This window comes from Humulus lupulus, chromosome 6 (assembly GCF_963169125.1).
Source record: "Humulus lupulus chromosome 6, drHumLupu1.1, whole genome shotgun sequence".
Taxonomy (NCBI): Eukaryota; Viridiplantae; Streptophyta; class Magnoliopsida; order Rosales; family Cannabaceae; genus Humulus; species Humulus lupulus.
The window spans coordinates 34,721,872-34,736,455 of NC_084798.1; the positions used below are offsets into that span (position 1 = coordinate 34,721,872).

Below are 14,584 nucleotides of genomic sequence, written 5' to 3' on the forward strand. Positions count from 1 at the left end.
AAAGGTTAGAAAATCCATTTCTTAAGGATTTCAAATGTTATTTTGCACCAAAAGCAACTTAAAATTCGACTTATTATATTTTAAATCCACAACCAAAATGCAAAAATAGATTTAGTTATTTAACTTGGAATTTCTTAGTTTTTAGTGCTCATAAACATTAGAAATTGACAAACAAATAACAATATGTAATAAAAACGATTCAAACATGAAGCAAAAATTTCCATAAGAAAGTTTTTAAAAATGTATATAATCGAATTCAATGTATAACAAGCCCAATTGAAGAATATGTATATATATTTTCCAAGAACACTCAAATCTTAAAATTTGTTTTGTCAATTTTTAATTTCTCACATATATTAGAAATCTATAACTAAATGGTTTCTAAAATCATTTTGATTTAAAAAATAACTTAAATTTGAAAAACAAATTTTGAGGAAATGGAAACTAAAATATATATGGTTTATACGAATTCATAGGCCATCATAAAAAAAAAAAATTGCACAAATATTAGAAATATTAAGCTGAATCATTTCTAATAAAAAAACATGCAACAAAATACTATTTTTTGCCAAAACAAAATAAAGAGAGCATCTCCACAGGTAAACAGGGGTACATGGCCCTCAAATTAGATATGAGCAAAGCATACGATCGTGTGGAGTGGGACTATTTACAGGCGGTGCTTCGTAAGATGGGATTTGATGAAAAACTGGTGAGATTGTTCATGGTCTGTATCACTTCTGCCAAGTATCAGATTACTCATGCTGGTAAAGTGTTTGGTCATATTATTCCGGAGAGAGGGTTGCGCCAGGGTGATCCTTTATCCTCATATTTATTTATTATTTGTACAGAGGGCTTTTCAGCTCTGTTACAGGATTATGAGGACAGGAGTCTCCTTAATGGCATTCAGGTTGCTAGGGGTGCTCCTAAGGTATCTCATATGTTCTTTGCAGATGATAGCTACATTTTTTGTAAAGCTTCAAATATGGAGGCACACCAAGTTTTGCAGCTTCTGGGCATCTTTGAGAGGGCTTCTGGGCAGAAAATAAATTATGATAAGTCTTCTATTTTCTTCAGTAGGAATACATTGCCCCAGGTCAGAGATACAATATGTGGTGATATGTCCATTCATGAGGCTGACGATAATAGTACCTATTTGGGGTTACCTAATATATTGGGACGCAATAAGTCGGTGATCCTAGGCTATCTCAAGGATCGAATACGTCATCGAATCCAAAGTTGGGAGAGTAAATTTTTATCAAAAGCAGGTAAGGAGATCTTATTGAAGACTGTGGCTCAAGCTCTCCCTAACTATGCTATGAGTGTATTTCTTCTCCCTTTGGATACAAGCAGGGACATTGAGCGCTTAATGAATAAATATTGGTGGTCCTCCTCATCCAAGAAATCTAAAGGCATTCATTGGCAAAGTTGGAGTAGGCTTAGCAAACCCAAAGAATCGGGTGGCCTTGGTTTTTGCTCCTTACATAATTTCAATCTTTCCTTTCTTGGGAAACAAGGTTGGCGTCTCTCGAAACATCCTCAGTCACTGGTTAGCAGATTGTATAAAGCCAGATATTATCCTCAAGACTCTTTCCTTTCAGCCAAGATAGGCGGCAGCCCAAGTTATATTTGGAGAAGCATAATGGCATCTCAAGAGCTCATTCGGCAAGGGGCAGCGGTTCGAATTGGGGATGGTAAGTCAATCAACATCCTCGAGGTTCCTTGGCTCCCTAATTCAGACCCATATATCCACACCACTTCTACAGTACTAGTCAATAAAAAGGCTGTCCAGCTAATGAAGGTTGACCAATGCGAATGGGATGAGGATTTACTTCAAGATCTTCTTATTGACAGGGATATTAGTATAATCAGGAATATCCCAATACATGCAAATGAAGCTGATACATGGTACTGGAAGATGGATAGGCTTGGGCATTACACAGTAAAAAGTGCTCATTTATTGACTCAACAGAGGGAGCGCACAGAGGTGGATCAAGAAGCTTCGGTATACTGGAAGAAATTGTGGAAGCTGAGCATCCCCCCCAAAGTCAAAACCTTTTTATGGCAGGCCTCAACCGATTGTCTTCCCACAAAATGCAATCTCCAACTAAAAGGAGTACCAGTGAGTGATCTCTGCCCGTTCTGTAACACATGCCCTGAGTCGATCCCTCATGTTCTTCTCTCTTGCTCATTCTCGCAAGTTTGCTGGAATATCCTTGGCGTTCAAATCGACCCAGATGACCCAGGTGTGTTTGTTGTCCAATTAGCTAAGATTCTGGAGAATACCCACGCCGAAAATCTCCTGCATATACCCATGCTTTGTTGGGCGTTATGGAAATCAAGAAATGAGCTCATTTGGAATCAAAAGGGTGCAGAGGCCCCTGACATTGTGACTCTTGCCCGTGTTACCTTGGAGCAATGGAAGAACGCCCAAGACCGTTCTTTTGATCTTTCGCTCGGTTTTACCTAGATTTCAGACGGTGCAGTCAAGTGGAAGCCTCCTAACCCAGGTATAACTAAAATAAATACAGATGCAGCTATCTTTGTTGGTCCAGACCGATTCTCTTTTGCTCTTGTTGCTCGGAATCAAGAAGGGGGTCTGCTGGAAGCCAGGGCAAGCTGTATTGGGGGATTAGTTGAACCTGAATTTGCAGAGGCAATAGGGATAAGAGAAGCCCTTAGCTGGATAAAAGACAAGAATTGGCACAAAGTTGAAGTGGAATCAGATTCATTGGTGTCAATACAAGCTATTCGAAGCCCCACTGTGCTTCTATCCTATTTCGGTAGAATTGTTCATGAATGTAGACAGTTGTTGCTTGATCTCATTCATCATGAAATGTCCATTAAATTTGTAAAACGATCTGCAAATGCTGTAGCCCATTCTCTAGCAAGGTCTACTAGCATTATTTCTGATCGTGTTGTTTTAGGGAGTGATATCCCTTTTGAGTTGAATGTTGTATTGTTGAACGATTTACTTGATTAATACAAATTCATCTTTATTGGCAAAAAAAATAAAAATAAAGAGAGCATCTAGGAATTATGGAAAAAAAAATGCTCCATATCAAGAGAGAGGTATCTAACGAGGCTACTAATACCAAATGTAAGAAAACTATAACCGTATGAACAATCCTATTTGTATGCAGATTGTACATATTAAAATATTAAGGAGGGATCGATAATATGTAGCTCTGGTCATTGATGCAATTCCTCCCTATTCAATTGATCTTTAGATATGTAAAAATAAAAGGAAAATAATTAGTTGGGTATAGATCTTCCAAGCTCTCACTTGCTCTATTTGATGATGTTTATAAATGAATTAATGAATCTCAACAGTGAGCTTGGGAGACCAAAACCTAATATTTCTATGGGTGAGACATTCCATTAAGCTCTCTACCACAATTGATGTCAGAATATTTGACAATCAATATGATATGCAATATTGGGTAACTCAATATATGAAATTGAATAATTAAATTAATACTAAATAACATTTTTGCTCCCTGAACTTTTGACACTACCAGATTGTGCCCCCTAAAATATACGGTTTGTTAAAATTTCCTCCTGAACTATTGATACTATCAGATCGTGCCTCCTGTTATGATTTGCATAAAATAATTAACAGTTTTGCCCCCTGAACTTTGATAACTACTAAATTGTGCCCTATTTCATTATAAAAATTTAAAAATCTATTTTTTCTATTAGTTCTTAAAAAATTATTAAAAAAAATTCAATAAAAGTATAAATTTATTTTTTAAAAGAAAAGCTAAATTATTACAATTAAAAAAGTTATATTCCCTTCTTCTTCTTTATTCTTTTTTAATTAATTTTTCTAATTACTTTCTATTCTTTCATTTTTGCCCCTTAAAATTATTTTAAAAATTAAAGATATATAAAATATTATAATTTAAAACGTACTCATTTTAAAAGAAATATATAAAACATAATTAATTAAAAAAAATTAGGAAAAATGAAAGAATAGAAAGTAATTAGAAAATATATTAAAAAAGAATAAAGAAGAAGGGAATATGTTTTTTATTTTTATTTTTATTTTTAATAATTTAGTTTTTCTTTTAAAAAATATTTTTAAACTTAAATGTATTTAAAATGGATTTTAAATAATTTTAGTCTTTCATTGATTTTTAAAATTTTTCTTAAGAATCAATTAGAAAAATAGATTTTAAAATTTTTATAATTAAATGGGGCACAATTTGGTAGTTGTCAAAGTGGGGGAAAATACAAATCATAACAGGGGGCACGATTTGATAATATCAATAGTTCAAGAGAAATTTTAACCGATCATATATTTTAGGGGGCACAATCTGGTAGTACCAAAAATTCAGGGGCCAAAATGTTATTTATTATTAATTTAATGTTGATCATATTGGAATATTTGTCAATTAATCCAAATATTAAAAATGAAATAGAATTATAGTTTTTAATAATTATAATTAATTCATAATAATATTATACTAGAATACTCATTTATATATAAACTAGGAAATTTTTCATATGTACGCTCCCACACTACAAAATAATATGAGTTTTATGACTACATGTAGAAGACATTGTAGACATTTAATGTCTCCTATAGTGGGAGATGTTGTTCTAGGAGTCATCTTATGCGATCCTACAATGATTAGGTAGCCTTTAAATACATTCAACGTCTCCCCCTCGGAGACATCGTAGGGTGTAAAAATATACCATATGATGTCTCTTAGTTTAAATCAAGAATTAATTATTTAATATTTTTAATATATTAATGAATAAATTAAATTGAATTATTGTAACGCCCTGGATAGCCAGGACTGCTACACTGTGTACTTATAAAGTGCAAGACTTGCTAATCAAGTCATTAATTTGAAAACGTGTCATTAGTTTAGGTGTTCTAGGGTTAAAAGACATTTTGGTCTCAATAGATATACTTTATAAATCATAAACAGTTTACAGAAGAGATCCCCAAAAGATCAGTGTTTAAAAGATGGTTTACAAAACTCAACAGTTAAAAGTATACATTAGCCACACTAAGGCAAAATACAAGGTTCTGGTCTTCTTGTCCCTATAACCTCCTCAACCGTGGCGGCTGAGTGGCTTGCCATGTACATTCACCCTGCAGAGCTCTCCAATCAAGACTGATTGATCTTGCCCTTGCCTTTACCTGCACCACGCAGCACCCGTGAGCCGAGGCCCAGTAAGAAAACAACGTACACAACATATATATGGCAATCTCAAACAGACATTCTAATAAGCATGCTCAGTTATCAAATCCATAACATATAGGCATATTTCAAGGTACAAGCAACTTCAACCACACTTGGATATTCAACAATCTCATATATAGCCAAATACAACATTCAATTTACACAAAAACTAGGGCCGACACCTTAGGCCGCACCCTCTGTTTAACTCACTAACTCCGGCCCGCTTAAACCGAGCTCAGTGCATAACAAGCTATCCTCGGATACCAGTGTCCGAGCAGTGCTAATTGCACAAGTTAACTGTGGCTCGCTTAGGCCGTTGGTTATAATTTACATGGCATAATACCATTCTTTCAATCATTTATATTAGGGAGCCCTTAGTCCCGTTCAAATATTCAAGGGTGTAGTTTTCTTACCTTTAATTGTACGGTTATTGAATTATGAGCAACGCCCCTCAAGCACGATTCGTTCCCGAGCCTAAGCCTTTATCACCTAGTCACAACCAAAGTATAGGGTTCCATTAATACTCGAATATAGGTTTCTGGTTACAAAACTAACTCCCGAGACTCCAAATTCCACCAAGCACGGTGGTGAAATCAATCCTGAGCACACTAGACCACTTTCCCGTGCCTAAAACCCTCAAAAGCTCATGTGTGCAACCAAGGGCTGCGGCCCTTGAAGCTTAGTCGCGTCCCTAGCCTCAAAACAGAACCAATGACATCTTAAACAAAACACGCGCCGCGACCCTTGCTTTGGGCGCCGCAGCGCCCTCCCATGGCCGAGCCTCCTTGGCTTTTTTTCATTCTAGGGCCGCAGCGCTCTAGAACAGAGCCGCGGCCCTTCCCTTCGTGCCCAGAAAACCCATCATTTTAAAGCCCAAAACCTCAACCAAAACCACCCCTAAGCTTCCTACTTCAACACCCAACATATCCCCAACTCATGCTACACAATTTCAACAGAAAATTCAGCTCAATAAATCATAGAAGATTCACCTCCAATCCTTGAGACTCTAAGAACACAAACACCCTGTTATAACCAATCAAAACTCAAACTCAAATCATCAATTCATGAAACAAAGCTTACCTCCTTGATTGAACTCCTCCCTTAGCCAAAACTCAGCTGATTCCAAGGATTTCCCCTGCTCAATTCCACCCTAATCATCAATTGAACAATACCCTAAATAATCTAGTTGAAACTTAAGGTTGAATTTCAGAAAAACAGATGGATTAAACTCTTACCTTAGTCTTGATTCAGTCCTGGTGTATTCACTGAGCTAAGCCTCAAGATTTACTCCTGAATCTCACTAAACTTCCAGCAATTCTTCAGCTCCAATCCCCAATTTCCCTGAGTGCTTCCAGTTAGTTCCCTTTGTTTTTCTTAAGAGTAAGAGTGAGAGTAACTAGCTAAGTAGAATTTAGGTCATTTTATTTTTCCCTAAAGGCTTCCTAACCCTTGTCTTACTTGTTAAGCTAATCCTAAGGCTCGGGGTGCCGAAACTGTCCCCGAGGCCAAAACGATAAAATCCCTCAATATTCCCTCCTAGACATCCTAACCTCAAATATATCTCCATAAATTTATTTTCATGACCCAATAGTCTAAATCACTACCCGATACCTAAAATACCCCTGACTTGTCCAAAGTCATATCTTAAGTCCCGTTGTGACTTTCCCCGCTATCTGGCCCTAGGATCGTCTCGAGTTGCGCTCTATGAACCTGGCCACATAATAATGTGGTTCTCACATACATCACATAAATATTTCATATTATCACATAATATCTTAATTATCATATGATCATCATCAGTCACATATTCACACATTTAAGTCAACAATATTCACTCTAATCCCTTTTATGCCCTCCCGGCAGACTAATCAAGGCCCTTAAACCTTATTAGCGATTTTGGGTCGTTACAATTATTATCCATTTGTTAGTGATTAGTACTCAAAAATATCATTTTATTAGTCTTAAAGTGTAAAATTAATTAAGTATTAATTAATATTTTCATGGATTTATTGTCATATATTTTATATTTGAAAATATTAATTTTAATTTAATTTGTGTTTAATTTTCAGGAAATAAAATGTATTTTGACACAAAGAAAAAGAAAGAAGAAAGAAAGAATTAAAATTGAAGAAATCATGAAGAAAATGATATTTTTGAAGAAGGAATGGCCCAAAATTAAGCCCAAACAGCCAAAGCCCAAGCCAACATCTGTTCCCCCACCTTGCCACATGGTAGCTTGCCATTCGCCCAGTCGAGCCACGTCGCCGCCTCCAGCCGAGCCGCCTGTCGCCTCCAGTCAAGCCGCCTGATGCCATTGCCCACCTGACGCGCGCCTGACGCACCTGACGCGCCTGCCCACGTTGTCCCATTAGCTGCCCACCTGACGCCACACCTGCCACGCATCCCTGCCGAGCCAACGAAAAGGTGCCACGTCACCTGCTATCTCCCACTCCACCAGCATCATTTTTCCTTAGCCAATCCGAGGCCGACACGTGTCCCACTTGTCCCTTTTTCCATCAGATTTTGAAGCCACTTTCTCCACTTCCTAATGCACGTGTATACACATTTTGGGTCTAATTTTCACTATAAATAGAGGACCAAATGTAGGGAAAAAATGATCAGATAGTGGAATTAAGTGTGGAGAGTATAGTGAGAGAGAAAATCATTTTTGTTCTTATTTTTCTTTCATTTCTTTTACATTACTTTGAGTGAAAACAATGCCTATTTTAGGCTAAATTCTCTTGTGGAAAGATTAGGGTGAAGTTCATGTTTCACATTATATTTTTAATATATTGATTCTTTATTTTGTTCTTCATTTCTATATATTTGTTACAATTAAATTTATTTTCTTCTAATTTTTATTCTAAATTTATTAGTATCTTTTACATAAGTCTAGTCATGCTCTTCTTATGTAATTTAGGCTTTTAATTTAATTTAGGATATTTGTTATATTATATGCTTTTTACTGCATTCTGCCATTGGTATTTTGTCGCTCTAAGGTATATAATATGATAGATTTTTAAAATTAGAAGTTAGTATAATTTAATTAAAGAACATATTTTAAGGTGAGCTTTATTATATATATTTTCCAACTATAATTAATGGTGTAGAATTATAGCTGAGTATAATGAATCAATTTTATTAATATATATATATATAAATATATGTTTGCATGAATGAAACTTATGCCTTCCATATTTTCCTTCTGATTTTAATTCATCGATTTTGTTTATTTAATGTTTATATTCTTTTTCAAAGTTTATTATTTCTGATTTACTAGTCTTTCTTTTTACTTGTATTTTACCTCTCTGTGGATACGACATAGCCTGATTACTACTGCGACCGCTTAGGAGTTATTGGGCGATATCAATTTTTGGCGCCGTTGCTGGGGAGGTAATTCTACAATTAAAGGTTTGCATAGTAATTTATTATTTTTTCTATTTAAAAAAACTAGTATAATTTTTTAATCTCTCTTTTATTTTATTTTTCCTTAGTAATTTTTATTTTATTTTTTATTTATTCATTTTTTTATTTATTTTTAGGTTTAGAATTTTATTTTCTAGATTTAGGTTTTTGCTGAAAAAAAAAGCATAAAATTAAAAAAAAAAAAACAAAGTATTGAGAACATTTGTGTAATTTTGGAAATTAGTAAAAACCAAACTTGTTCTATCTTAGAAAAATTGGTTCTTAGATAAGGTCTGTGTTAGTGTTACCCTCTAACCTTTTCTAAGAACCTCGGGGAGTTCTAGAAAAGCTCTTGGGCCTAAAGTGGTACCTTGCAGCCTTCCTAATTGGTCTGGGAACATTTTTGGTGTATACTTATTACATTATTACACACTTGCGCTTACAATACTTACAAAATAAAAAAATATTTATGCCACAAAACTGAGACGCACTAGGGAGATTTGTGAGACAACAAGTAGAAATTTTAGAAAACTCTCTTAGTTCGTCGTTTTCTTCCATTCGTTCAAACACTCCCAATTCACCGAGACTTCCTGAACCATCCACGATGGCTCATCAAGATGAAGTCCAACCAATAACGCTACAGGAATATTTACATCCTACGTGTACAGCCACACCATCATGCATAATGTATCCCAACAATATGCCAAATTTTGATTTCAAACTCGGCATGATTAACCTCTTACCAACCTTCCATGGGTTGGAAAATGAGAGTCCATACGTGCATATACGGGAATTCGAAGAGGTGGTGGCTACATTCAACAACCGAGCTGATGTCACCAACATTGTGAGATTGAAATTCTTTCCTTTCTCGCTCAAAGACAAAGCAAAAAGTTGGTTGTATTACTTAAGGCCTAGATCTATCAGAACATGGGACGAAATGACAAAAGCATTCTTTTCCAAATATTTCCCACCCCATAAGACTAGCAGCCTTAAGAGGAAAATCTCTACCTTCATCCAGAAAGACCATGAAACTTTCCATCAGGTCTGGGAGAGGTTTAGAGATTTGATAAATCAATGCCCACATCATGGATACAAAAGATGGCGTCTGATCAGCTATTTCTATGACGGTCTCACAACCGGACAAAGATAATTTGTACAAATGATGTGCAATGGCGAATTCCTTCAAAAAGATCCCGATGAGGCTTTCGAGTACCTCGACGATCTTGCTGAAAAGTCCTACACATGGAATGGACCGACTCCTATGGACAAGCCGCAATCAACTGGAATATACCAATTAAAGGAAGATGACAACGTCAAAAGCCAAATTGAATCATTGAGACAACAATTCGAGGCTTTCAAATCTCAAGAAGGTAGAGGAATCCATATGGCTGCAAAGGTAGAGACACGAGATCCATGCTTCATATGTGGAGGGACGGAACATCAACCGCAAGAGTTCCCAGCTCTTGGTGAGTTAAGAGGAGGAAATGAGGAACACTGCAATGCTTTAGGGGATTACAAGAAGCCTTATAACCCTTTCTCAAACACTTACAATCCTGGTTGGCGCAACCATCCAAATTTCAGCTGGAAGGATTCAAACCAAGCATTTGGGAGCCAATGGAGGTCTGAGCAACAACAACCGTCAAAAGCATACATTGCTCCTCAAAATAACATGCAGTCAAGTAATTCTCTTGAGAATACTTTGCAAATACTTGCATAAACTCAAATAGCCTCAACTCAAGAGCTCAAATCTTGTTTCACACAAAGGATAGAGGAAATGAAAGACATGAAAGTCCAAATGACAAAGCTAAACACTACTTTGGAAATTCAAGAGCATGGTAGACTTCCCACTCAACCTCTAATCCATCAAAAAGGGCAACACATGGCACAAACCTCCTCCTCTGCAGATACAAATTTCAAAGAGGTTAATGCCATCTCTACTTGAAGTGGTCAAAGTACGGTTTCACGGTTAACTAAGACGACGAGTATGTTAATGCCCGCTCCAGATAATGATGTGCCAATAAGCATTCCAGTAAAGGCACCCTTTCCTTAAGCTTTGAAATCCACTGGAAATGTACTGGAAAATCATGGTGAAATCCTAGACCTTTTACCACAAGTGAAGATCAACTTGCCATTGTTGCATGTGATCAAACAAGTTCCGACTTATGCCAAGGTTATCAAGGATTTGTGCACTGTTAAAAGAAAGCACCATGTCAAGAAAACTGCATTCTTAGCGGAACAAGCTAGCGCGGTAATTGACTGCAAGACATTGCCTAAGTACAAGATCGTAGTTGTCCCACCATCTCATGTCAAATTGGGGAGCAGGAATTTGGTCAAGCCCTTCTAGACTTAGGAGCAAGTGTAAATCTCATGCCATATTCAATATACTTGCAATTAGGTCTAGGAGAACTCAAGCCCACATCTGTGGTGCTACAATTGGCCGATCGATCAGTTAAGAAACCTCGGGTAGAAGACGTTCTAATTCAAATTGAAAAATTCTATTACCCTGTTGATTTTCTCATCTTGGACACTCAATCTGTAATGCCCCAAATTTCCTAATAAGGTTTAAGACCTTGATTAGGAGGCCGGGAGGGCCATAATTGCTTTATTATGTTATTAAATGATAATATGCATGTTTAGGTGTATTAAATATGCATGTGAACTCATTTATGAGTAATTGGGTGATTTTCATATTTTGGCCATTTCGGGCATATTTGGCATATATGTGATGTGTGTGTGGTGCTTAATTATTGTTTGGTTATGCTAGGGTTACTCAGCACAAGACGATCCTAGGAGGTAAGCTAGTGGGAAAGTCACAACAGGATTTATTCTTGACTCGGAGTGAGTCAAGGAGTATTTAGAGCATTACCGGGTTATTGGGTAATGGGAATTAATATTTGGTGATAAATTGAGAGTTAGTAAGATCAGGGGGAAATTCAGGAGGTTTTGACTATTTTGTCCCCGGGAGTGTTTTCGGGACTCCGAGCATTAGGATTTGGTTGAGGCTACTTAAGCTTGAAGTAACCTTTTAAAAGAATAAAAGAACGTTATGTACGTCCTCTCTCCCTAAAAGTTCCATTTTCGTCTCTTGATCGCATTTTCGAAGGTAACTTGAGTTCTAGGACTCGGATTCAAGCGAGGATCGAGGCATAGCAATCCTAGGGAAGATTGGAAGCTTATTAGCTGGAGGATTTAGTTGGAAACAACTCAATCGGAGGTAATTCAAGTTTTAAGTTTTTAAAGTTTTTAAGCTTGAATTGGATTTTGTGTTTTGATGTGTTTTTGGGTGATTTGAGACTTGGGTTTTGTTGGTTTTGGATCATGGGGATGTTTGGTAACTTTGATTTTTGAGTTTGGAGATGTTTGGATATGTTTTTGAAAGGTTTTTAGATGAAGAAATGGAGTTTCTTTGGCTGGGTTCGAGGTTGAGCCGCGACTCTATTCTTGGGCGCTGCGGCTCAAGCTTGAAGAAGCTGGTGGTTTTGTGATGATGGGCTATTTGAGCTGCGGCTCTATTGGATAGAGCTGAGGCTCTAATCGTTGTCAGAGAAGAGTTTTTGGGCCTGACTTGAGTGGGGCTGTGTCTCTAATGGTTGGGGCCGCGGCTTAAAAGAGGAAAAGTGACCAAAGTGGGTTTTTAGTCATGGGAACTCAAACCTTAGGCCTCGGGATCATTCCTACTACCTGGATTGGTGGCGTTTGATGTCTCGGAGGCTAGGTCTTGGTTCCGGGATTGGTTTTAGAACTTGAACTCATTGGATCACCATTTATGGTTGTGACTAGGTTATCACTAGAGGCTTGGAATCAGGATTGTGCTTGTGGCTCGTTTATTGGTAACCTGTTCTTGGACCAAAGGTAAGAGAACTGCACCCCATATGTGACATGCATGGTTATTCTTGATGCATGTTGGATGTTTAAATATGATGCATGTGATGCACGAAAAACATGTGATTAGGGCATTCCATGAATATTGAATATGAGATTGTTCAGAGCTTGAGCCTCTATGTGTATGCATGATCTTAATTGTGCTAGTAATTGTTAAGTAAGCATGCTGAATGCCCTGTATTTGGATATTAGACATATGATATATGTTTGGTAGCATTGCTTACTTGTGCATGGCCCTGATCACTCAGATTTGGCATTGGTCGTGTGTTACCGACCTGGGAGCCAGTAACGGCATAAGCGCCATGAACGTAGGGCCGATAAAAGATTATATCTAATCGACATTCTGCATTAGATGACTCAACAAGAGCATTAATGCCGGACCGACCTCAAGTTCGATGAAAATTAAAAGTGCTTGTGTGACTTACCCATCAGTCACTCATCTGTTAAGTTGGAGACTTACCCATCAGTCTCTCATCTGTTTAAGTTAGAGACTTACCCATCAGTCTCTCATTTATTTAAGCTAGTGACTTACCCATCAGTCACTCATCTATTTAAGCTAGTGACTTACCCATCAGTCTCTCATCTGTTTAAGCTAGTGACTTACCCATCAGTCACTCATCTATTTAAGCTAGTGACTACCCATCAGTCACTCAACTATTTAAGTTAGTGACTACCCATCAGTCACTCATCTGATTAGAGCCATTGTAGGAAAGCCTAGGTAACGGTTTCGTTACATGGCTATGGGCACCAAGCCCCATAGTGACTTGCTTGTCAGTCACTCAGTATGGTTAACAGAATCTCAAAGTGATATTCACTCATCTATTTAGAGCTATAAGCTTTGTATGATCATTCTGATCATCATTTTCATGGCTTTGGGTACTGAGCCCCGTAGTGACTTGCTTGTCGGTCACTCAATATGGTTTACCAGAACCTCAAGTGTTAAATCACTCATCTGATTAGGATTTACTTGATATTCATCCAATCAGGAGGGAAAGATTTCTTATCCTCGATTCCCCAGCATTATCTGAATTTATTTGCATGCTTGAATAGAGCTATGTTTGCTAGGCATGCCAGATATGGTTTGATATCATGATATGACTGTTCATGAGCATATTGAGTTTTCTTGCTGGGCTTCGGCTCACGGGTGCTATGTGGTGCAGGTAAAGGCAAAAGAAAGTTGGACCATCCTTGAGTTGGAGAGCTTAGGTGACGATGTGTACATATGCAGCTGCTCGACTGCCACGGCCGAGGTTTGAAGGAGAAGAACTAGGATTAAACCCTGTTTTGCCGCTTAGATCGGCCGGTTGTAAAATTTTTGTTGTAATAAACCTTTAAATTATCTTTGTGGGATCCCAATATATACAGTAAACGTTCAAGTGAAACGTTATATCTTAACCGGAATTTGTAAATCCCTAAACCGCTAATCATACTTAGTTACACGATTTTGGCCAAATGACTCGATTAACGAGTTTAGCACTGTTTATAAGGCACACTGTAACGGTCCTTGGAGTTTAGGGCGTTACACAATCCGAAGTAAGTATATAGTCCTAAATTCTCATCATTCTCGGTAGACCTTTCCTCGCAATAGCTAATGCACTCATTAACTGTAGGAATGGTCTCATGAAAATCTCTTTCAGGAACATGACTCCAGAAGTGAATGTTTTCCACATCGGCAAACAACCACCTGACAACGATGAGTGTTTCCAATCCTATCTGATCGATACACTTATTTCGGAAGAGGTCGAATCGAAATACACATCTAATCATTTTAATCACCTCTTCCAAATTTCAGAAAGTTCTGAGCCCGATGAGTCTTCAATCAACCCTGAAATCGTCAAACACTCACAGGCTAGAAGAACCATGTTTTGGAATCCAATCTTTGAGGAACTCCCTCAACATTGAGAAACACCAAAACCATCTATTGAACAAGCTCCTCAACCAAAGTTGGCACAAATTCCTGAGGGTCTTAAGCATGTTTTCCTGGGAGCTGACAACACTTTTCCTGTCATAATAACCTCCAAGATCAATGCCACACAAGAGCACCAACTCATCAATGTGTTGCAAGAACAAAGAGATGCATTAGGATGGACGATAACTGACAT

General features: G+C 37.3%; 1 protein-coding gene and 1 non-coding gene across 2 annotated transcripts; one reads left to right on the forward strand and one right to left on the reverse strand.

Annotated features, from left to right (window-relative positions):
- Window positions 1–631: 631 nt before the first annotated feature.
- LOC133784961 (uncharacterized) lies at window positions 632–2,980 on the forward strand. The gene is made up of 2 exons (XM_062224225.1): window positions 632–2,456; window positions 2,553–2,980. Exons 1-2 carry the CDS (start codon window positions 632–634, stop codon window positions 2,978–2,980), a joined length of 2,253 nt encoding a protein of 750 aa, XP_062080209.1.
- A 6,605-nt stretch (window positions 2,981–9,585) lies between these two features.
- LOC133787284 (small nucleolar RNA R71) lies at window positions 9,586–9,692 on the reverse strand. The gene has a single exon (XR_009872314.1). It is a non-coding gene; the product is annotated as a small nucleolar RNA R71 (small nucleolar RNA).
- Window positions 9,693–14,584: the final 4,892 nt, after the last annotated feature.

Bases quoted from the DNA above. Each gene is read 5' to 3' on its own strand.
- LOC133784961 (XM_062224225.1), top strand. From the start codon at position 632: ATGAGCAAAGCATACGATCGTGTGGAGTGGGACTATTTACAGGCGGTG. The intron at 2,457-2,552 runs GTTTTACCTAGA...TTGTTGGTCCAG, and splicing joins TTCTTTTGATCTTTCGCTCG to ACCGATTCTCTTTTGCTCTT.